The sequence below is a fragment of the Sorex araneus genome, chromosome 4 (genome assembly GCF_027595985.1).
Source record: "Sorex araneus isolate mSorAra2 chromosome 4, mSorAra2.pri, whole genome shotgun sequence".
Taxonomy (NCBI): domain Eukaryota; kingdom Metazoa; phylum Chordata; class Mammalia; order Eulipotyphla; family Soricidae; genus Sorex; species Sorex araneus.
In genome coordinates this window covers 52,763,226-52,788,469 of record NC_073305.1, presented here as the reverse complement: position 1 = coordinate 52,788,469, position 25,244 = coordinate 52,763,226, and the positions used below count along the sequence as shown (strand labels likewise).

Sequence of the window (25,244 nt, the reverse complement as noted above, 5' to 3'; positions counted from 1 at the left end):
TGTGACTGCCAAGCTACTGGAAAACTGGGGAGCTGGGGGAGGAGGCCCTGTCCCATTCTGAGTGAGCTTGGAGAGCTCAGTCATGGGTCCCGCATACCTGGGATCAAACTTAGGGCCTCATCCATGCTCTGCTACTTGAGCCCTATCCCTGACCACCAAGTAACAATTTATTTATTTATTTATTTATTTTGGTATTGGAGGCCACACCCAGGAGTTTCTCATGGGTCTGCACTGAGAAGTATATTCCTGTCAGTGCTCAAGGAACCATATGAAATGCCAGGGATTGAATCCAGTTTGGCCACATATGAAGCAAATGCCCTACTTGTTGTACTATTGCTCTGGTAATTAGAATAATAGAATAATTTTTAGAATAATAGTAAAACATTGTTATTGTTGACCATTGTGATTTAAAGTTAAATAAAATTATAAAATTATAGATTTATAAAATAAATTTAATTAATAAACTATAAATTTATAAAATTATAAATAAAAATAAAAATTATCTATTTTTATTCAGAAATAACAACTTCCATTAGTGTAGTATTTACAAAAAACCAAGTTCTGTGCAAAGCGATTTAGATTCAGGGCTGTCTCCTTCACAACTCTACGAGGATTCCACCGGGAAGTGCCTGTGGAAACGGGTCCTGTGGAATCTACCAGGGCTGCTCGTGAGGTGGACTGCCCCCCAACGTCAGTTTGGTGAGAATAACAGTGCAGTTTACCAAGATCAAAAAGTCGTGGCCAGGCTTTGGGACTGCAGCGTCCCATCTCACTCCTGTTCCTTTGTTAGCCAGAGAGGTGGGGCTAATCAGAATTTCCATTTCAGCTTGTGGAACATGACATTATTATGTAAAAGCCATTTCATGGTGTCCTGTGAAGAAGCTGAGCTGCTAGTTTCCACTAATATTTTCCCCACCTCTGAACTAAAGTTTTCTTCTGCTCCTCAGTCATTCTGCTCAGAATGCCTCACAGCTGTAGAGTGTTTCTCCTTGCACTGAGTCTTTGGGATTCAACATTTACTGATTGTGAATTCATTGGGTATTTTCAAAAAAAACATGTCTTTAGTGTGTATTAATATGAACCACACTTTACAGGTGAGATTTTATGTTCTTAGCAAGTAATGCATGTGATTTGGTGTTCATGGTCTTGTGTATTTGTCTACTGGTTCTGATTTTTCTTCATTCATATCACTCCATTATAGAAAATCTGGAGAATAAGTGTAAAGAAGTATGATGATAAAAATACAAAATAGTCTATAGCCCTCCCCCCACATCTAGGGAATAACCCTTTGTTAGCATTTGATTTTAACCAGCAGTCTTTTTTGTCTGAATTCTACACGTGAGATTTTCTTATTAATAAGGTTTTTTTCAAAAGAGAATGCTTTGCCCCGGCTTTACTGAGATATAATTGACTTAGAGCACTGCATAAGCGGACTTGATTTACAGGTACTGTGAAATGATTACACCATACTAGGTTTAATTAACTACCATATATATATGGTAGCTCATATATATACTATTTTTAAAAAAACAAAAAAGATTTTTTTAAAAGAACTCATGACAAATTTGCATGGGTTTTTGGTGCAGGGGCATACAACTGTACAGAACTCTCCTCTGTACAGTTCCAGTTTTAGTAGTTGTGGCCCCAAAGGGGACACAAAGGAATGTTTTCAACAACTGGGTAATATTCCATATTATGGGTGTTGTTGCTTTTTGGTGAACTAATTCCAATTTTGAAACATTTTAAAACTCTTTCTGGATTTTTTGCATTCATAAGTCGCACCTGATGCTGAGGGTTTTCCCCCTCCTCAAGTTATCCAAATGGTTGTCATGCAGTGACCTCTTTGCTCAAGTAGACCAGAGACATGTTTTTTGGTAATGACGAAAACACACATAAACCACACTAATGGTGGCAATGCAGTCAGAGGTATAACAACAGTGTGAGGCAGTATCCACTTTCCTGCTGACCAGTTCCAGGTGCTTTGATAAGTCCTGGAGTTATCTTCATTTCGATTTTGTGATTAGTCATTTCTGTGTCTTGTTACAGATAAGGAGACTGAAACTCAGAGAGAAAGTAACTATTTCAAGATCTTTCAATCACAAAGTTGACTTGAAGCCATGTTTGTTTTATTCCCAAACCTGTGCTCGTAACTCAAATTCATGTTTTATAGTCGAAGGACTGCACTCAGTTCCTATTCCAACCCTTGTGTCTATCCTTTAATCCTCTGGTACTCAATATTTTTATTTATTAAAAGGAAAAAATACAAGAATCTGCTTAGTGCCTCTTCACACTAATCCTTCACGCTAGGATTAGAATGAAGGTCAAATGTGATGGAGACCACACAGCTGGGAAGTGTTATTTCTCAGTTTAAGTTAATTGCTCAATCAGGCTCTCTGTGAGAGTCCTTTAGGATACTAGTGGAGAACATTTTCCAGTCCTGCCTATAACATGGTACATACTGATTGATCCAATTATAGCTGTGTTTTTCTCTTACAGTCCCACCCTAACCTCCAATTTATTTCATAATAAGCCATCTGCTGCAAAATAGCAATGGTGAGTGTGGTGAATTTCCCTGGCTTGGCTTCTTTTCTGTTAGAGTCTGTTATCTTTGGCTGGAGAGTCCTTCTGTTTTTGGAAAAGGACCGGGGAGCACCCCGCTGAACAGGTGGCATTATCAAATAGGTTCCATCATGCATAACCTGCTGGGTTTACATTTCCCCTGACACATTTAACAGAGCCCCTCTCCCACCTGACAGACTTTGCAACATCTTTCCATAACCCAGCCCAGGCCTAAACACGTGCACCCATTTCCTAAATTTGTAATATCTGGACCTGCTATAGTCATTGTTATTTTAGCTACCAACCATTATGAGCTTTGGGATTTTTAAAACTCATGTGCTAGGCTAGAGTCCCTCATGGAATCTCATGCTTATCCTGGAACAGATTTTATTCCAGCTCTTGTTCTCCCATACCCATGGGATCAGGACATTGTCTCTGTTTTCATACATTCTGCCTCCAAGAGGTGGGGTCCTTCTCTGTGGGCCAGACCTGTCCCAATCCCTCTGGGGGATAAGTGACAGGGCCTGGAGATGTATTGGTTGTCACAATCAAGGAGAGGATACAGCCAGTATCTAATATTAGAGATCAGGAAATTACTAAGCCTCCTACCACACATAGGACAACAGGTAATTTTCTGGTCTATAGTGTTAGTGGAGGTATGGTTGAGAAACTCTGTCATCAACTAAACCTTAACTTCATCTATCTGGGCACAGGTATTACTTCACACTTTAAATCTTCCTCCAGAAAAAAGCAGGATAAGGTCCTAGTTTAAAAAATGGACCGGGGTGGAGGGTGGACTGAAAGGGATCAGACTTGCATTGTCATTCGCCATTGTCTGGGGATAAATTTGGGAGCAGCCTTCATTAGCCGCATAATCTTTAGCACAGTGTCATTTTTCTGAGGCTGCAGTTTCTACATCGGTCAAACATGAGTAGGAATGATTTGTTCCTTGTAGGTACAACACGGCTCCCCAGCTCCCCTCCTGCTGCACATGCAAGCAAAATTGTTGAGATCCTGATGAAAGTATTAGTGAGTAGAGCAGATGGGTATCTTTGCCTTCAAGGAACTCCCCTTCAGTTTGGAGGAAACAGACATATCAGAAACAGTTCAGCAAATTATATCATGCAGCACATGGTGAAAACAGGAGGAAATGAATTGAGGAGTGGGTAGTGGCAGCACAGTGTTCTCAGAGGCATCCTCTTCTTTTTTTCCTACTAGCAGTGGTCAGTCTAAGTTCCTCCTCCACCTCAACTCCCCGCCTCACTGTGCCCAGTTGTACTAATGGTTGGTAGGTAGGGTGCATGATTCTGGTTACATTGGGTGGACGCTGCCCATGATTTCAGCCTAGTTAACTATAAACTGTCCCCAAGGCCAGCCAACTGTTGACTATGCACCTGACCACCATTCTTTATCTCTTCTTTGGGATCTTCCTATCAACATTCTCCCAGCTTCTGGGTAGAGTTTTAAAAGACCGAATGCTTGTTATAACCAGCCTAACTAAAGATATGAGACTGAACTTTGATCAAAGAACCATTTCGGTCATTATTCCTAAAATCAGCTTCAGGCTCCATGTCACAGAAACTCCCCACCATGCATGAGTTTCCTATAAGCCACAGATGTAGCCCCCAGATGAAAAGGGCTCAAGTTTTGGATCCTGGCCGATCTGGTTTTGAAACCTGCCTGGGCAAGTCCCTTAGCCTCCATGAGCCTCAGTTTCCTCATTTGTAAACTAACCACTTTGCAGGGTAGGTTTGAGGATCATAGAGAACTCACTTGAAGGACTAAGAACAGGCAGGCATAGAACAGTTCTTAAGGGATATACCAGGTGAACTTTCCCCCGTCCCTTCCCTCCTTAGTACCAGGGCCCAGCAATCACGAAGGAAACACAAAGTGGCAAATTTCTCACAGCCCTAGCTTCCTCATAGAATTTGCTTCTCTTTTTCTCCCAACCTGCAACAAAAGGAAACCTTCAACTCTGGGAAATTTTTCAATAAGTGATGTTTGATCTTACATTTAAAACATGAAACTGAAATTAAGCTCTCATTGTTTTCCCCCATCCTATTGCTAATAACTTCCTGTTGACGGGAGTATGATATAGCGTGCTGGCATACCTTTCTGGGAATGCTGAACAGATGGTCTGGAGGTCATTTTGGCAGTACATATCAAACACTAAAATGTTGATACTTCTGGGACTGGGGAATTCTACTTAAGGAATTCTGTCTTACAGAAATAGTACCACAAATACATAAAAGGAGATTTGCTGATATACTTTTTGTAATTGCCAGACACAGGAAATGGCTTTAATATCCATCAGATGGGGGTTATTGAATCACTGCGTCCCATCCAGATTCTAGGTAGGTTAATGCTGCAGCTAGCCGAAGGAGTGACTTAGGGATGATGGAAATGTCTTAGAACTAGATAGACGTGGCAGTTGCACAACATCGTGAGTGTGCTAAAGGCTACTGAATTTAATTTAATTTTTTTTTAAATGATCAGTTTATGGATCGGAAAGTTCCTTCCCCAACTCCGACTCCCAGGTGCATGCACATCTAGGTGGCCCTGGTCCTGGTAATCTCTAGCACCTAAGGGCTTGAGTGACACCTTTTCCTTAGGCCTGGGTATTCACTGCAAATCACTGGAGTAGTACCCAGGTCTACTTTTATTTTCTGTAAATTTCACCTCAGTAATTTTGGGGGGAAGATAATTTTGAGTCACACATGAAGTGCTCAGGGCTTACTCCCGGCTCTGTGCTCAGGGATCAGTCCTGGCAGTGCTCAGGCCTTATGTGGTGCAGGGGATTGAATCTGGATTGGCCCCACGAAACGCAAGCATTTTAACCCTTGTGTTGTCTCTCCAGCCTCTCACCTCAGTCATGTTCTAAGGCCAGATACCTCAATGGATAGAGCACAGGCTTTGCACGCAGACCAGGGTTCGACTCCCAGTGTCATATGTTCCCTCAAGCATCATCAGGAGCAACCCCCAAGCACCACTTAGGTGAGGTCCCCTAAACAAAACTAAAATAAAATAGTATTAATGCAAAGACTCATATTGCAGAGGAGGAAAAAAAACTCTTTTCTCTGAATGATAGCAAGTGCATAGAGGGGTTTGGAAAGATCTGGAACATACTTAACAACAGTTACTCTGGGGAAGAGGATGTGGGAAAACGAGGGGATTTGTACTTCATTATTATTCTTTAGTAAGGTCTGAATATTTAAAATGAACATAACTTACTTTCAGAACTGGGTGGGAGAGTGTGGGGTGTTGGTCAGGGATTGACAGAATGAGCCGGTGGGTGGTTAACTTTCTCAAGTGAAAGTGGAAAATGGATTTCATTTTGAATCTTCTTTTTCTATGTTTTCCTCTCTTCCTGTTCCTTAACTCCTGCCCTGGCTGGCATTAGAACCACAAACTGAGATGAGTGAGTTGCTTGATGACTCACTCCCTCGTTTTTTGACCTTTCTGTGCCTGTGGCTAATTGATTGTGAGTGCTGGGGCATCTGCAAACATTAGCTGGGTGGTTGTTTATAAGGACCTGTTTTGGAAGATCACAGGGATTTGCAAGATACCATCAGTGAACTGTGTCTTTGCTGCAAGTACTTTCTTGACCAGCATATTAACAAGCTGGGAACTCAGAGATGTCTATGCCCGCTTGAGTGGCTGTGTTGCTACTTGCAAAGTCGGCTTCCAGAAGGTCATGGCAAAGCCCTAAAGCCCCTTGGAAGTTTCCTTCTGCATATTTCATGAAAGCTTGGCAACTAAGATTCACAGGCTAAAACAACAGAATTTTGTGGCATTTCCTTTATTTCTGTGTGCATTTTCATAATTTGGAATGGTATTAAAATATTCATTTTTAGATTTTCCTATTTTAAACTAAGTAGAAGTGATTTTAGCCATCTCAGAGCTGTCTTAGTGGGTAGGTAATATTCCATTAAGCTAACTTACTTAACAATGTCCTTGTATTCAATAGTTTTCTAAACATTTTTGCAGAGTTGGGATGCATTTCAGCAGTAGAACTGTTTGTTGTTGTGCATGTGTGAGGTCCTGGGTTGTATCCCTAGCAACACACACACTTATTTTTCTTTATTTGAATTTTACTGTTGATTTCAAAATATTTGGAAGTTATCTTTGAATGCCTTAGTGATAATGATTCATATGTCATGTAAAATCCTTTCTTGCCCTCAGGAAATTTATAGTTCAGAGCAGGTGACCTGTAAGCAATAATGAAATGTGATCATTGCTAAATCAAAGGTGTGTTCAGATTGTTCTGGGAGATGGAATGGGGGGGGGCATTGATCCTTTCATAGGAGGAATTTGAGTTGTAGCATGAGGAGAGTTAGATGTTAGCCAAGCAAAAAACATAAAAGAAAAGTATGCCAGGTGCCTCAACCCAGGACTGGTTCCATCCCCAGGATTGTGTGATCCTGAGCATTGCCACAAGTGACCTCTGAGACTTCTGAGCACTGAGCTGGAGTAGCCCCAAGCACTTCCAGGTGTGGTCCCAAGCCCCTAAGAAATTAATTCAATGAAAGCATTCCAGGAAGAAAAATATGCTTGAGTGAAACACCAAGCGCTGGCAAAGCATGAAGCCTAAAGAATGAATGGAGTTAGCCAAGTCAAGCTGAAGATGGGGGCTAGTGGGTGGGTGCAGGAGGTGATCCTTGATAGACACACCAGTCAGACTCCAAGAGCTCTTCTGTATCAAACTGAGGAGTTGCAACTTCACACTGAAGGCTGCTGACATGGGAATATTTGCTCACTAAGATGTGGTTTTTGAGCACAGTGATACTTGAGTACTTTAGGAATGTTTCCAATAAATACATTGAATCCACCTCTCATGAAGGCCAAAGATGATGCTCTAGGCTTTCTTTTTGATCATTTTTTGTCATGAGGAAGTACTATGGGAGCCTGTTTCAACCATAAAGGTAGACTTTGAGCAGTTCAATTGGCCCCAGATTTTGTGGAACCTTTTTGGAAAATAAGAAAATGCTTCAGGAATTGGCATTGTTTGCTGCTGTGATGGTGCATATAAATTGGTTGTGTTGGTAGTTGGTACTTTTCCACTTGACACAGCTCCACTGAGATTAATGGAAGGAGAGAAAGGGGATGGCATTAATTAGTCTCTAAGTCTAGGAGGCTCTTTCTGGCTTAAAACTGTGGGATGCTTAAATGGTGTTGGTGAAGCTCATTACCTCCCTCTTGCCATTACCTCTCTGCAGCCTTCATTATGTTTGTCCTATTATTCTCTCCTATAGCGGACTCTTTTGTTGTGATCTGAAAGGAGTTGCACAAAACTCATCCTTTTACTCTCTCTAGAGTTCAGTCCCCAAAGAGGAAAGACTTTCTTTCTCTTTCTCCTACAGATTGCAGGGAATCATGTCCCACTCCCCTGAACCAGAGTGATAGGTCAGGTCAGGGGAAACCACCCACACTTTGTGAGACAAGGTGTGGAAGGAAGTTGGGAGATTGATTCTATTGCCAGAAAGTAGAGAGAGGAGGGGGACTCCCAGAGTTCTTTTAAGAACGTCCACTCCTGCTAATCCTTGTTCATCTGAAGAGGGGAAGCATCCCTGGGGGGGAATGCAGAGCTCATTACTTTGAGTGGCCTTTGTGCTTGAGTGTGGCTTGCAATGTTCTGATGCAGTGGTACACTAGGTACTCAGCTCTCTCTGAGCGGATACTCCCCGCACGTGAGTGAAAGCAGCCTCCTGCAAATAACAATGCCCGGCTTCCCAAAAGCCTTGCAGCATTGCCTTTTTTTTTTTTTAATTTCTTGCAAATGTCTGATTTATGTTCTGTCCGTGACGGGAAGCTGCTCCGAGGATCCACCCAGCCCTGCCATTCCTGCCCCCGTAACAGTTTGTTTTTTCTCATTGTTTAGCGTTCCATTAGCTTCCGCAGTGAGAGCCGGCCCGACATCCTCGCCCCTCGCCCCTGGTCCAGAAATGCCACCTCCTCGAGCACCAAACGGAGAGACAGCAAGCTGTGGAGTGAGACCTTCGATGTGTGCGTCAATCAGATGCTTACTTCCAAGGAAATCAAACGGCAGGAGGTAGGCACGGGACCCAGGGACAAGGCAGTGGAGCTGGCTCAGGGTGCCCTGCAGTTGAAAGCCAAGGCGGGTCCAGGCCATGGTCTCCAGATGAGAGCTTCAGTGCATTTGTAGAGGGATAGCGGCTAACATGGGGTTGTGTCAGAATTTGTGGAAGGAACTGAAAAACCAGCACCCAGCTGGGTGGGTGTAGCCTTTGCTTTCAATGGAAACTTTTTTAAAAAATGGATTTATAAAGATGAATCAGGAAGTATCTGTTTAGGAATCTGGATTTCAGAAAAGGGATCATTTTAATTTTAATAGCAACTTCTAGAATATTCTAAAAATATTCCATTTATAAAACATTGATTGATCCAACCTAGGGGAAAACCTCTTTTTTTAGAGATGCAGTTAATTTCAATCCATGTAAGATTTCTGTCTCAATAAGCCCTCTGTGGCTGTGTATACACTGTATTAAAAGAAAGCCCAGGCCAGGCTTAAGCTAGTGAAATTTTTGTTTTGTTTTGTTTCATTATTTATTTATTTAAATTTTATTGAATCACTGTGATATAGTTACAGCTTTCATGGTTGCGTTACAATCATACAATGATCAAACACCCATCCCTCCAGCAGTGCACATTCCCCACCACCAATATCCCCCGTATACCTGCCCTTTCCCACCCTCCCCCTGCATCCATGGCAGACAATATTCCCCATACTTTTTCTCTACTTTTGGGCATTATGGCTTGCAACACAGGCACTGAGAGGTCATCATGTTTGGTCCATTATCTACTTTTTGGCACACACCTCCTATCCCGACTGATTCCTCCAGCCATCATTTTCTTAGTGATGCCTTCTCTATTCCATCTGCCTTCTCCCTTCTGCTCATGAAGCAGTCTTCCAGCTATGGGGCAATCTTCCTGGCCCTTGTATCTACTGGCCTTGGGTGTCAGTCTCATGTGATGTTATTCTATATTCCACAGATGAGTGCAGTCCTTCTATGTCTGTCCCTCACTTTCTGACTCATTAAGCTAGTGAAATTTTTTAATGTCTATTTTTGTGGAAATTTTGACCTTGAGGAAGGAGTACTTGAAAACTTTCTAGGTTTTGGACTCATTGACACATTTTTTGGAACTTATTGGTCAAGTCCACTTATACACAGATTAAAAAAAAAATATGTATGCAAGGTTTTTCATCACTGTGTTTATAAGCCAGCTAAAAAGACCCTGGTTGTGTTACCATGAGGCTGTTAAATAATGAATGTCCACATGTGGAATAGTCCATAGCTGTTGGAACACAAGAGTTGATATGTATGGCTAAGTGAATACAGCAAAGCACAAAAATGGATGTATAGTATGCCGTCATAAAACAAGTGTGTATGCGTTACCGTAGAGCTGTGTAATATTTTTGGAAGTACTTACAAAGAATTGATAACATTGTTTCCTCCTGGGAAGGGTTTTGGGTAAAGAAAGGAGGTGAGAGAGGAGGGGAGAAAGAACAAGAGAACTAGTGGTAGGGCACTTTCCTTGCATGTAGCTGACCTAAGTTTAGTCCCTGGCACTACATAAGGTTCCCTGAGCCCCATCTGGCGTAATCCTTGAACACAGAGCCAGGTGTTACCCCTGATCCAGTCAGATGTGGCTGAAAAAAAAAAAAAGGTTAGAGGTAAGTTTTTATTATGTACCCATTCATGCACCGTGTCAGTATACTATTTATAAATAAGTGAAACATTGAAAACATTTTTAAATAACTCCCCTGAAAATTCCTGTGAAGAAATACTGCAGAATCTTAAACTGGTTAACCCAATGACAGGTATTATGGGTGATTTATACTTTCCTGTGTTTTCTCAAAGAATAGTAGTATATAGGTATGACCTATACAGTTTGGTAGTAAGAAGGAAGGGTAGGATTGATTCATCAGATGAGGAGATGATTAAGGTACAGTGAATCCAAGGTGACTCATGTAGGAAGTTGCAAAATCAAATTTGAACCCAGATCCTGTCTTCCTCCAAAACCTCTGGTCTTCACAGTGACACTGTGCTGACCCTTTACAAAGTTCTAACTCTGGTGTTTTACCCAGAGTGGGGTTCAGTGGGGTTCCTCTTCTCCAGTCATACTTGTTTTTTTGTTTTGTTTTGTTTTTTGTTTTTGGATCACACCCAGCGATGCACAGGGGTTACTCCTGGCTCTTCACTCAGGAATTACCCCTGGCGGTGCGCAGGGGACCATATGGGATGCTGGGATTAGAACCCGGGTCGGCCGCGTGCAAGGCAAACGCCCTACTCGCTGTGCTATCGCTCCAGCCCCATCCAGTCATACTTGTTAAGTCAGAGTCTCAGACCTATTGAAGTGACCACTAATAAAACAAATGTACAGGAAATCTGAGGACAGTCTAAGTAAAGGCTAGATAATTATTTTGTGGCAAGCCATTTCCTGGTTTACATAATATACTATAGTTATGTAAGGTGCCCCCAATTGGGGAAAGTAGGTTTATAGGAACACAGATCCTCCTCGTACTGATTTTGCCACTTTGTGTGAGTCTGCAATTATTTAAAAAATAAAAGTTTAAATAAAATAGAGCCCACTGAAACACATGACGTGGAGACTTTCCTGTGCCTCAGTCAGGGGTCTTCATTCACTAGATTCTAGTGCTGTGTTCTGCTTCCATTTTCTTTTGTTTTGTTTTGGGGTCACACACTGGTTCTTAGGTGCCACTCCAAGTGCTCAGGGGACCATGCAGTGCCAGGAATTTTAACCTGGGGCTTTCTCAGGCAAAGAATATGCTCCAGTCTTTTGCGATATGTCCCACCTCCATCTCTTTTTTGTTTGTTTTATTTAGTTTGGGGGCCACACTTAGTGATGCTCAAGGCTTTCACCTGGCTCTGTGTTCAGGAATCACTCCCTCTATTCAACCCTCCATCTGCTTTTTGATACCCATTTTTTTCTTGTACTTCACTTCCCTCCCCACATAGATAGGGAATGGGGTTCAAATTTAAGTTACTTCTTCCCTATAGACTGAAAGAAAGATGGTAGTGACCACACTATCACCACAAACATGCAGTCTTTTATAATGTTATGTTAGTCATCAATTAGACTCTCAGATGGAAGGAAAAATTTGTTCTGTACATCATAGCTTTTAAAAATGATGGCTTAATATAGGCAAGGTAGAAACGGCCCATTTACACACTCTTGCACATGGACAGCTTCTTTTAATTTATGGTGCCAGGTAAAACTTGGAAGTAATTTAGAATGAATTAATTTTGCCATACATGTTTAATGATGAAATACTGGATTTTTTCAGTCTTAAGAAAGTGGCGGGGGGCTGGAGTGATAGCACAGCGGGTAGGGCGTTTGCCTTGCACGCGGCTGACCCGGGTTCAAATCCCAGCATCCCATATGGTCCCCTGAGCACCGCCAGGGGTGACTCCTGCATGAGCCAGGAGTGACCCCTGTGCATTGCTGGGTGTGACCCAAAAAGCAAAAAAAAAAAAAAAAAAAGTGGCCATAGTATCACAGGTAGGGCATTTTCCTTGCCATATTGACTGTAGTTTGAGCTCTGGCATCCCATATGGTCCCCCAAGCACTTGCAGGAGTGATTCCTGAGTGTATAGTTAGAAGTAATCCCTGAATATCACTGGGTATGTCCCTCCCCAATTAAAAAAAAAACCGAACTAATGAAAAAGATAGTGGCTGGAAGGAAAAAGGATTTCTGTGGAGATCCAGCTTCTGTTGAGTAGAAGAAAGACAAGTTGTGATGCTCTGATTAATAAAACTGATGTGTCCAACACATCCAAACTCATACTATGATTGCCTCTTACAATGGAGAAATGGAATCCATAGCTCAAACTATAATTATTTCATCTAAAATAGTTCCTTCTTGTTCGGCTTCATTAAAGTTCTATACCAAGAAAGATGACTTGTTAGATGGAAAACATATGTGGAAAGTCTCCCACAGATGTATAAGCACACAATACAGAGGCTTTACAGTCTTTGCTTTGTAAGTTTTAGCTACTTGACACTTTTGCTGCAAATTAACTTAACTGTTGAGAATCCTTAAGATAATTAGGGATTAATTTAACTGTTGAGAATTTTTGAGTGTATTTAAGAATAAGTAGACCTGGGGCTTTGAGAACAGGAACAAGCACTATTCAATTTGGTCTCAGAAAGGAAGAGGTCAGTGAATATGCTTTTTTCTTGCAGGCAATCTTTGAGCTCTCCCAAGGAGAAGAAGACTTGATAGAGGACTTGAAACTGGCAAAAAAGGTAAGTTTAGATCTAGTGGTTAGTTTAGCGACTTGTTTTTTTTCCTTCTGAGTTATTTCACATTTCTAAAATTGTGCTACATAGGCACTCTATGACTAAGACAGGCTATCAAAAATAGAGAAGAACCTTTGCAAATCTAGCAGTGGAGAAAATAGCTCAAATCAAAAAGACTATCTGAACCATGTACCCTCAGGGGTTCTCCCCTGTACATTACTAATGAACCTCCAGGAATCGTTTCACCAAAGGTGTTTGTGGGGGCCTAGTTTTATGTATATTTCATTATCTTAAAAGTCTCACATGGAGGTTCCTATATCCGTGGGGAGTGTGCACTGTCTGAAATAGGGACCAGAAATACAAAAAAAGTTACTGGAGTCTCATGAGTGGATTAAAGTACTTGAAGGAGGTGATTATATACTGTGTATAAGTTTTATGTGGAAATTAAATGCTGGACAGGAGAGGAAACCCTTGACTTTTGTAGTCTGTCTAATCTTGACCTTAGATGCTTAAACTGTTGGTTGATTCCAAACTTGGGGATGGGGATCACATTTGTGGGGGATGGCAAAATGTTTGGCAAGAGGGAAAGGTTCCTGGGTGCACAGCCACCAAAAGTTAACTCAAAATCAATCACCTCTTGAATCTACAATGTTTCTTGCATTGCTACCCAAGCTGCATTTTCTCAGGTAAAATGTGGTTGGAGTGGGAAAAGTTTAAGAAGGTCTTGACAATAAATCTTTCTCCAAAACTTTGCTATCCATTGACTCCCTTGGGGCTAAACAATAGATTACTATGCAGCTATTATAAAAGATGAAGTCATGAGATTTGCTTATAAGTGGATGGACATGGAGAATATCATGCTGAGTGAAATGAGTTAGAAAGAGAGGGATAGACATAGAATGACTGCACTCATTTGTGGAATATAAAATAATATAGTATGAGATTAATACCCAAGGACAGTAGAGACAGGGTCTGGAAGCCTGCTGGAGAAGAAGGCAGTTGGGATAGAGAAGAGATCACTTAGTCAATGGTGGATCACTCGAGATGCAAGATGTGTGTGAAAGTAGACAGAGGACCAATTCAGTATCTGTATTGCAAACCATAATGCCCAAAGTAGAGAGTAAAAAGGAAAATTCCTGCCATAGTTGTAGGAGGTAGGTGGGGTGGGGGTGGCAGAAGGAATACTGGGGACATTGGTGGTAGAAAATGTACACTGGTGGAGGGATGGACTGTATGACTGAAACTCAATAATGAAAGCTTTGTAACTATCTCACAGTGATTCAGTTACAAAAAAAAAATCAGACTATCTGATAGTCACAGCCTCTATAAGAATCACAGAATCAGAAAGGACCTCTGAAGGCCTGTGACATCGTAGTGGGCAAACACTCCCAAATAAAAACAAAAGGACCCCTGCTATATGTGCTTAGTTCAACTTTCTGTCGCTCTGAAGTCCCACCTGTGTCATTTCTGAGCTGTGATCAGAGCCTGTTTGGAAGATATTGCTGGGGAGAATAAATTTTCTTGTTACTATGTCAGACCTCATTTACATGAACAACTAACATCCTCTGATTTTCAATATCTGTTCCCATCTTTTATCCTTCTTGTGTAGGCCTATCATGACCCCATGCTGAAACTTTCCATCATGACAGAACAAGAGTTGAATCAAATCTTTGGAACACTGGACTCTCTCATTCCTTTACATGAAGGTATAATTTCATTCCCTGAATGAGTCATAACTTGTAGCTTTAGTTGAATTGTCTTTTAACAACTCGGGATTATGAAACAATGTGAAAAATCTAGTCTTGTTTATATTGAAGTGTCTAACAAAACACAAATTTTGTTTTTCCCCTCCCCCACTTTTTTTTTTTTCTTTATCAGCGCTCCTGAGTCAGCTTCGAGATGTTCGGAAACCTGATGGTTCAACTGAATATGTTGGGCCTATCCTTGTGGGCTGGGTAAGAAAAATTCTCTGGTCTTAATGGAAGATAATTTGCAGTAATTTCAATGGAGTTTCATTTAGATTTTTAGAAATTGAAATGATTGGATTCATATGTAAAAACAGATCAAATACTAAATTTCTAGTAAAATGAAGTATTGTGTAATACTTTATCTCCTCAAAGCATGAAAACATATTTTTCTTCTTAAAAAGTTACTGAAAATTACTCCAAATTTATTTAACGATAGCATGACATTTGTGCAGTAAATTAAATGGGAAGGCACAGGGTGGGGGTAGGGGGCTAAACTGGTAGAACACATGCCTAACATTTGTGAGGCTAAGTTCAATACCCTGCACCACATAACCCTTGAGTCCCATGGAGGCATACATGATACTCTAGTTTCACATCAACTCATGTAAAACTAGTTGATATTCAGGTCAGATTCTGCCATATTGTTTGAACTTTTATTCCAGTAAAAATTCATGGATATATTCCTGTCCATTACCTTAAAGGCTTTTATTTAGGCTCCATAATAAGGCTTATGATCAAATGTAATTTCATTAACAAGATCAGAACCAAATGTTGTGAATATTTAGTATACATCTGATCCTAAGTAACTACTAGATGAACAGGGTATTGTGCTAATTATCCTACTGGAATGCTTTTCCTTTCCTAATTAAACAAAGAAATAAACTGTAAGCTTAGTCTTAGGTTGTAAATATACAATCCTGTATGTTTATATAGACATTTAAATGTACATATACATTTTAAATATATAATCCTGACCCTGAATTTGTGTTTTATCAGATTTCATAGGTGGTTGCTGATTACTATAATTTAGTTTAGACAAGACATGAGCTGTGTTCTGCCATAGTGCTCATCACTTCCAAATTGTACATTTCTGTTTCTTTGAGCACTTGAATATCCCACCCAGCTCCAAGTGTTCTTCATTTGTTATAAAGCAAATAATGAAAACAGATTACCCTGATGACTTCTTTCATACAAAATCAGTTCTCTTATCTGTCTGCCCACACTGTCATCTGGAAAAATAAGCAGCATGTACCATACTGACAAGTGTTAAGAGTCATTCCACTGTCTAGTATATTATGAAGATTATAAATCATACTGTTTCCATGATCTCTTTCTACAGTCACATTTGTATTTTAAACTTCTTAAAAACCTTTCAGGACCTAATTTTCATGTTGTTGGTCTCTTTATTGTAACCTCTGCTTCCCAATTATTCTTTCCAGCAGGGACTTTGAGGGTTTCATGACATAGATAACTTTTGTTCAGTAGTCCATTTTAGCACTGAGGCTGAAATATCCCCAGTGTGTCAGAAGGGCAAGTAATGTTCTAAGATAAATAATTTAGAAAGTCAGCCTTAATATTTCAAGAGTGATCACTCATCTTACACTCTTGACTTTCATTTTGTTCTGAGTCCTGGTGATTTTTTTTAAAAATTGATTTAGCCCATAAAAAATTTCTCTAAAGAGATTCTACCAGCTGGAAACAGAACATTTTTAATGAGATTAGATGGTCTACCTCAGTATTTCTTTTTTGTTTGGGCCACACTTGGTGGTATTTGGAAGCTCTGAGGCAGGGTATCAAATCCAGGCCCCCAGCCCTTTGAGCTCTCTCCCAAGAGTCAGTCTCTGTATTTGTTAACCTTCCTGAGGCTGTGGACAGCTTTGATGGAGAGTAAAGAGGCCAAAGAGGCCACACTCCACAATGCATTTGACAACTGCTCTATTTGATGGCTCTAAGCAGCTATATGGTTTACTTAGGCATCAGATATAGATTTTCCATTTATTCCAGGAGCATAAGTGAAGATTTTTGGTTTTTTCTGAAACAGATGTCACTTTTGTTCAGAAATTTGGTTTGATGAGAGGATGGCTTTTGCTATCCTTTATTGTCATTAGACGAAGAAAGCATGACCGTGCTGGTGCATTGCTATCTGAACATTTCAAACCTCAAATGGAGACTTGTAGCTTGAAGAGCAGCCTAATATTTAACAAGTGGCCCATTGTTACCAGGCTTCATGAGAACTGACCCTTATTTATCAGACCCGATGAGCTGTTAAATGTTTTCCCTCTTTTAACTGCAGATGTGTCCTTGTGAGTGGGAACTGTAAACCAAGAGGTACATCTGTTTGAGTTCTGGCTTTTTTAACAGAACAAAATAAACATCTTAGTGGACTTTGAATGAGAAAAGTCAGAGCCCAGGCAATCCATGAAAAATTGATTTATTTGCCCCCAAAGGGAAAAAATGGGAGGGGAGAGAACCTTTCAAACAAGTGAGCTTCCCAAGTGGACAACCCTGGTCAGTCCTTTTGACCTTAGAATGAATCAATTACTTTCACTTTGAAGACCTTTACACAGTGCGGGTTTCCCCCCAGCCACCTTGGTTACTGTGGATCAGCCTCCACATGTCTCAAGCTTGTTCTCCTGAGCCTCCTTGTCATAGGAAACAACTTCCTAAATAGCACCGAGAAGGATGTCAGACAGAACTGCTTGTTGTATTGTGTATGACTTTGTTCTTTGCTTTTTGTTTTTAAGTTTTTAAGTTTCCTATTACATATATGTTAACTTTTTTTAAAGGCTATTTTTAAAAAAAACTGAAAAAGAGAGAAAGGAGCAATTTCCCAAGCAACTAATCTTCAGACTATCATTTTTTCAGTAATAAAATAATTTATAAGCTCTTTAAAGGACAAGTTGTCATGTTAATTTGGGTTCTAATTAAATTTTAATTCCAAAGAGAGGGTCAGGAATGGAATGAAAGAAATGAAAAAAATTTTTTTTTCTTTAACTTTTCACAGTGTTACAGAGATAGAATTTCTTTTAAAAAGCAAAAGAAGAAAAATGAATTTCCATAATAAATTCTTTATAGTCTGTTTAAAGAGATGTTGAATAGCTTCAAGCTTCGCCGGAAAGGGGGAGCAGAGAATATGCTTCAGTTTATCTCCTACTGAGCAAATAGTTTAGTATCTTTAAATTATGACTGCTTTAATTTTAAAAAACAGCAAAAATCCTACTGTTGTTGTAGGATAGCAATAATAGCTAGTATGTACTGATTCCTAACCAGGATCCAAGTGCCATGCTACACTATTTATCTACCTTACTTCATGAGAGTATAAGAAGATGTCAGTATATGCTTTGGGAAGTAGAAAAAATGAAACTCAGAAGGGTTTCCTGACCAGTAACTGAGTTAAACCTTGTTCTGTTTCACAGCCTGTCCTCTTAACCACTGCCTTATCCTCTCTCACAGCATATAGTAGCAAGTGTGTGTATTTAGGAACCACTTTTTACATTCTCTCTCAGTTATACTTGTGGCCTTTTCTAGCCAGTGGGTTAAGCCAGACAGCCTTTGAGGTCCTGCTCAGGAAATGAGCGTTCTATTCTGTCAGGTGTGAATGCAGGACTGGAGCTCTGTGTGGTTGCCATAGCAGCAGAGGCGGCAGGATCAGAGAGAGCAGTGGCCCATTGGACGGTGGGCAGCAATGCGGCGGGCTTTCTTCGATAATTCACATCCAATGGTTACTGTTGATTTGTTTTCCGGTAATGAAAACATTGGGCATTTCCCAGTCTTTTTAAGAGGCGAGGAAGTAGAAATGAAATTAAGAGGACCTGAGGCTCCTTTTAATTAACTCTAAAAATCTAAATTACAAGCCATAATACCACATCTGGGAGGGGTGTGTGTGTGTGTGTGTGTGTGTGTGCGTGTGTGTGTGTGTGTGTGTGTGTGTGTAAGTACCAATTATCATTACTTTCAAATATAAGGTTGCAGAAAGAATTTCTTCAGCTCTTTTTTAACACAAATAGAGAAATAAAGGGTTGCTCTGGGTTTTCTTTTTATAACATGTAAGGAAGGTAGACATTTCCAAGGAATGTTAAACTCAGAAGTGAACTTCTTAAACATCACTTCCATGGTATTTTTGTTTGTTTCGGGTCCCTGAATTATTTCACTAAGAGAACTAAGAGAAACTGCAGCTTTGTTCTTTTTACTTTAACCTATTGTCTGGATGCTGCAATAATTAGCTAGTTGGTTTGTACAGTACTGGCACAACTTATTTGTAAGCAAACCATCAAATACTTCCTAACCTGGCACCCTATTAAATAGTTATGTATTAATTTAAGCGGAACACAAACTTGGAATGTCAACTGGATAGTAGGTCCAGTTTAAATCATTGGGAGGCAGAAATGAAAAAGCTCTCTTGCCTCCACTGAGCATGATTTGGAGCACCTATAGTCACTGTTGAGAGAAATCAACAGTTGGACCATTAGCTGCATTTTGTCTTCTCTGGTAACTCCATGGAAACTGGCAACTCATGTATCAGGGTGCTGAATCTTGGATACCACAAAGAGAGAGGAGGGGGACAGAAAGATGGGCAGCCCTTTCACTAAGTCTCTGACTTTGTGTTTGTACTTTGCGGTGCTATGGATGCGACATGTTAGGGAAACTAGTATTGCACTAAAAGTGACATGGTGGAGTCTAAGGGTTTCAAAGTCTTGAATTGTTTGGTGAATAGTATTGTGAGGTTAACCATTGCATAAAAACAAGATTCAGTGGTTAAGGGCCTGTCAAAAAGTTGAAGTCATCCTTCTAAATGCTTCTAGCTTCTATTTTTTAATTATATTTTTATATATTTTTTTACTATTAATCCACCTTTGAATCTAGTCATCTATGTAGTGGTGCTTGTACCATGCACACATCTGGGCTGTAAAGTCTGGCTTCTTCATGTATGTGTCTGTGTGCACACATGCACACACATGAATGCATGCATGAGTTAACTCTTCTAGATAATTTTTTATGAATAATTTAAAAAATAAGTTGCATTTCTTAAATAATTTCTCAAAGAAGTACCCTTACCAGGTTCTTCTGACAGTATATCTGAACTGTGCATATGTGCCTTATTTCCAATTTAGGAAAGTACTGAAATTTAGGTATATGCAAGAATTCTATTTTTTTTTTAGCTTAGACTGACAGAAAATGCAAACGAACTATGTAGGAATTTGACAACCACAAAACTAATGATGCAACTAAGAAAATTATTTTTGTGTGAGGAAGCCAGAGCCTAATAATGATTTGAAAATTTCACTGGTTTTTCTCCTCCAGCCAGGCAGATAAAGGGATAATAGCCCAGCCTGGAGACCAGTTAAGTGTTTGTTCAGTTGCAACAAGCGATGTTTGCTTGTAGCTTCAGAGCACAGTTATTTTAACATTCCAACTCTCTTTTGATGTTCCTTTCTTAGCTGCCTTGTCTCAGCTCCTATGACAGCTACTGCAGCAATCAAGTAGCCGCCAAAGCTCTGCTGGACCACAAAAAACAAGACCACCGAGTTCAAGATTTTCTGCAGCGATGTTTAGAATCCCCCTTTAGCCGCAAACTAGATCTCTGGAATTTCCTTGATATCCCAAGAAGCCGTCTGGTGAAATACCCTCTGCTGCTTCGGGAAATCTTGAGGCACACACCAAATGATAATCCAGACCAGCAGCACCTGGAAGAAGCTGTAAGTGGTGACTTTCTTTCTGTCTCCCACTCAACTTCCCCCACTCCTACCCTCTATATCTAGAGGATTAGGAAAGTGGATGAGTAAAGGGCCCTCAGGAAAATGGAACCCAGGAATTTCAGGCTTCAAGCTTAACTTGACCATCAAATGTATTTTGATTTTGCAAGTCACTTTTCAGCTTCTTAACTCAGTGTTTATGTTGAAACGAGCTCTGAGGTCAATTTGATTCTGAAAGCATCTTGATTTCTCTATAGATGACTGTAATCGAATGGTTACTGTTGCTGAGGGCTAATATTTTAAATGGAATATCTTGGCTTAGTTAGCAAATGGGAGTTACCTTTCACCAGCACTCCAAAGCCCATTTGTGAAGCCTGTCTAAGAGCAAGGCCAGATTGCAGTGGAGGAACTCGTCAAAACACTGAGAATGTTTATTGAATAGAGAGAACTATGGATTTTTTCCCCCTGCAGCTATTGAACGCCAGGAAGAAGTGGGGTCCATATCACAGGAACACTGAAAACTGAGCATTCCACCCAGAAAGCTCAGGTCTATTGTGGTGCTCTTCTGGGCAAGTCGAGGAAGCTGGCAGCCTAGCACAAGTGAATGGTTTGAGCAAAGAGTGAGACAGGACTGGTCCTGCCTGAACAGTGTCATCATGGATCAGTCTGCCTGGGGCCAAGGAGAGTCTGAGGAAGCAGCTAGAAAAGGAGGCAAAGGATAGGGCTCACCCCACATAGAAGCTTTTTAAAATAACAATTTCAGACTTTCTTTTTTTCTTGTGTTGTTTTCTGTATTCTCTGTAGATTGGATTCAGGGCACAAATCCCAGCTCCATCACTAATAAGCTCTTTGACCTTGGGCATATTGATCTCTTTGTCTGTAGAGCAGGAGATAGAGGAAGAGGAGGAGACTCAAGGACAGGGAGGCAAGTGGAGAGGAAGTTGTGATGGGGCAGGTGTACAGTTTTGAAAACCAAAGGATGTGGCAGTGGGGTCGGCAGCAAAGAGACCTATTCATAGGGCTCATTCCCAGACTGGATCTGGGCAATGACTGAACGAAGACATGCATAAAAGATTTGACAGACAGAAGCCTTGAACTGCTAAACTAACTTCCTCTTTTCCCAGAGAGGACGTTTATAGTAATAAGCAGTAACACTAGTAATGCCTGCTGAATGCCAAGTAGATCAGCTTTATGTAACTGCCTTCTGGTTAATGTGTCTCTTTCAATCCTCCTCATAACTTATGGAATAGCTGCTGTTGTTAGAATAGTTTTCCAGACGAGACTTGTCCAGGTCCGGTGCCTGCAGGTGATGGAATTGACATCAGAACTCTAGACTGTGACCCATGTGCCTTTTCTCTTCCTTTATGATCCTATACCATGATGCTGAAAGCCTTGCCACCTCTTTAAGCCCCTGTTGCCTTTGGAATTGCAGAAAGAAGTCTGGCCTCTAGACATTGTGAGGCAGTCTTGCTGAGGTGGAATCCAGCTAGGATAAAGCAGAGAGGAAGGAGGAGAAAGACTGTCCTGATTCATGAGGTGTTCAGTGTGTATGGCATAAACAGCAGATCCTCAATTGATCACAAGGGGTGATGTAGGCACCCAGATTGAGGCCCATCTCACTTCATAATGTTTGTTTTTATTACAGGGAAGCAAGCAATAGAGTTGCTGCCTCTCCATATTTCATCTCAGCTACTGTGTGGTCTGCAGGAATGAAAACAACACAGAGCTCGAACTAGTCTAAATAATTACTTTTATTTTTTTAAGCACAGGCTCTGAATTTTACTATAAAGCTTTCTTCTTTTTAATCTGGAGCAAATAATGACATTCTTTTTAATGGACAAATAATGTCCTGTTTTTAAAAAATAAAACAGAACAAAAAAAGCACGAGAGAACTAGAGTGTGAATTTTGAAATAGAGAAAGAAGAATATAGTTGCTTACAATTGGAAAGGAGGCCCCAGCTTTCCTGGTACATAAAATGTGATGCCATTTTCAAAAGCAGGTCTATAGTTTGTTTGAGGCAGTTTGTGCACAAAGCATGGCAGATCTGCATTTGAGAATGTCTGCAAAGCCAGTCTTCTAAACGCCAAACTATACTATATAGGCATGACAATTTCTCCCCTTCTTTTCAAAATTCCCATGTTATTACTCTTGATGAGCAGAAATAGTTAGCCCTGTGCTTGTGGGCATATTGTGAGTGTTTAATAAACAGAAAATCCACAGTAATAATGTAGCTTGACTTAGGTTCTCTGAATAAAATTTTCGTTTATGAAAAGGGAAAATTCAGAGTATTCTAAGTAAATTGCTTCTACTCAAGCATTCAGTTTTATGATTAGATTTAAGGAAAGCTCTAGTTTAAAGTGGTACATAAACTACCATATCTTATTAGAATTTCTTAAAAGTATTTTGGAAGGCTTATAGGAATGTCCCCAAAAGAGAAATTCTTAAAATAGGAACTTGGATATGCAAATAATCCTTAGATCTGATTGTTTATGTTATAAATTCTAAGGACTGCTTTACCCAGAAAATGACCCTGCAGATGTCTCTTCTTTCTACTTACCACTGCTTCCCAGCTCCTAAAAAAATAAAAGTCATCAGAGGGCTGGGGAGGTAGCTCAAAGAGCTGGTGCTCATGCGTGGCATGCAGGAGACCCAGGTTTGGTCCTCAGCATCACTTGGCCCCTGAGCACTGTTGGGGACAAGCCCTAGTACTGTTCCAACTGCATGGGTACCACCAGGTATGACCTGGAAACAAACAAAACCACACACATAAACCCGCACAATCATTGGTATCAATAGGAGGGACTGTCCTGCTTTTGATTTTTGTCACTGCAAAAATCAGTGAAAGTTGCTGCTCTTCATTCTTATTAAGAACCAGTGAATAGATACTATCACACAAGTGACTAGACACTCGGGGCTTTTAGAGAGCATTTTGAGGATGAGGATTCCAGCCTATGGGAACTTCACCCCTGGTCTGTTCCAGGTGTCCCTCATCATATCCTTCACCTGTCCTTTCCTTTCAGTTTGAACCCTGATAAGAGAAGCAAAAGAATTTCACTTAAACTCACAACTTACCACAACTGATTGCTATTGATAATTTGCTATATGTAACTTTATTCCTTGAAGTAATTCTGCATAACAAATCCCTCTCAGAAACCAGTAGAGAAGGATTAAACTCTCTTTGTGTGCAGGATAATACATACATATATATATATATATGCAAAACAATTATTTTAATAAATGGCAGACTGGCAGTTCCTCATATTAATACACAGACACACAAACTACAGAATACATGGTTTTCATTATTTTATATCTTTACATTTTTTAAAATACCATAGAAAGAAGCAGCATTTGAAAGTAGTCAAAGCTGCTCTAGGAAGCTGCTATGGCATTTGAGTTTATTAATCTTTGTGTAATATGCCAGCTGTTCAGTTCCTCAGTTAATTTAGGAAGTGAATATGTGTTTCTGCCTGCTTTGCATTTTCTTTTGGTTTCCAGAATACTTGCAGAAAGTACAGGAAGTCAACTCAATTATTAGTTAAATCTAGCTATCCAGGTTTACCTAGTAATAGTTAATTGATAACCTGAGCCACAGCAATGAATACTGAAACAAGGTAAAATGTATGGCTTCCCTTATATTTAAAATGTAATGCTAAAGGGGCTGGGAATGTGGTTCAAGTGATGGAGTACATGTCTTGCATGTATGAGGCCCTGCGGTTAATGCCCAACATTCCTAAATAAATATTTACAGCTTCAGAGGGGTAAGATAAAGCAATGGCACAGAAACCTCCCAGATATGTTTGATGGAGAGGGTGTTAGAGACCATCCCCAGAAATGCTCAGGGGTTTGGTGCTCAGGGTACCATATGTAGTTTCTGGAATTCAAAGTAGGGTCAACATAATGCAAGGCAAGCAAGCACCTTAAGTACTCAGCCCCCAATTCTAGCCCCCTGCCATATATTTTAGAGCTATGTGAGGGCAAGAAGCTCTCTCATTTTTTCATGCAACCATCTAGTCTAACACTGAACAGGTGCTCAATGTGCATTAATTTGAATTTAAAGAAGTCATAGTTTTAGCATATTTTGTGACTTTTTTGGTTTCGTTTTTGATAATTTTGAAAACCACTGGGGACAGAAACAAAGATAAAATTTGTTTACCAAAGTGTTCTACTTATTGCTTGTTAGGTGTTAATAAAAAATCAGTCTAATTTCACATGATTTCTTTTCAATAAATTAGGCTGACATCAAAGGCTAAAGATCTACATTTATGATACAAGGAGCCTAGTGCTTTTTTCAATAATGTTATTTTTTTTAAAAATTATTGAATCACCGTAAGAGAGTTACAAAGCTTTCATGATTGAGTTTCCGTGATCAATGAGCGAACACCCATCCCTCCACCAGTGCGCATTTTCCATCACCAATGTTCCCAGTTTTCCTCCTGACCCCTGCCCCCACCCTCCCCATCCCATGCCTCTCTGGCATGCACCTTTCTTTTTTCTCTGTACTTTTGGGCATTATGATTTGCAATACAGATACTGAGAGGCCATCATGTTTGATCCTTCATCTACTGTCAGCAGTTTGTGTTATTTTTTTATCAAAGTATAATGAATTTAAATTTGAGAGATAGGAAATAACAAAAAATACTTGAACCTTAGTCGCTACTGAAGTGTGGAGATTATATATCTGTCCATAGGGTACAGTCACCAGACTTCAGTTCAAAACCTTAAAATCTTCTCCCAAACTTGCTACCAAAGATTACTGTGTAGAATTTTTCATTCTTCATTCCTATTCCTTTGGACAGAAGATACCATATCACTAACTTGTGAAAAGTAATCTCTTAGGTCCTAGAATTCACGACCACTTTAACAAATTACAAGATTTGGTCGTTTCTTGTTCAGTAAAGGCCTCTTTTGAAATCTTGCTTTTCACAGATTTCTTTGTTTTTCTGTTAAGTAAATATG

The 25,244-nt window shown here is 40.1% G+C and overlaps 1 protein-coding gene across 4 annotated transcripts in view; it reads left to right on the top strand.

The window, feature by feature from the left end:
* Positions 1–25,244, top strand: part of ARHGEF3 (Rho guanine nucleotide exchange factor 3) — a 347,358-nt gene that overhangs the window by 312,836 nt on the left and 9,278 nt on the right. For all 4 annotated transcript variants that reach the window (XM_012934215.2, XM_004615153.2, XM_004615154.2 and 1 more), the window contains 5 exons: positions 8,438–8,608; positions 12,787–12,849; positions 14,453–14,549; positions 14,722–14,798; positions 20,030–20,287. In XM_012934215.2, coding sequence (XP_012789669.2) covers positions 8,438–8,608; positions 12,787–12,849; positions 14,453–14,549; positions 14,722–14,798; positions 20,030–20,287 — 666 coding nt within the window. The remainder of the gene's footprint in view (positions 1–8,437; positions 8,609–12,786; positions 12,850–14,452; positions 14,550–14,721; positions 14,799–20,029; positions 20,288–25,244) is intronic.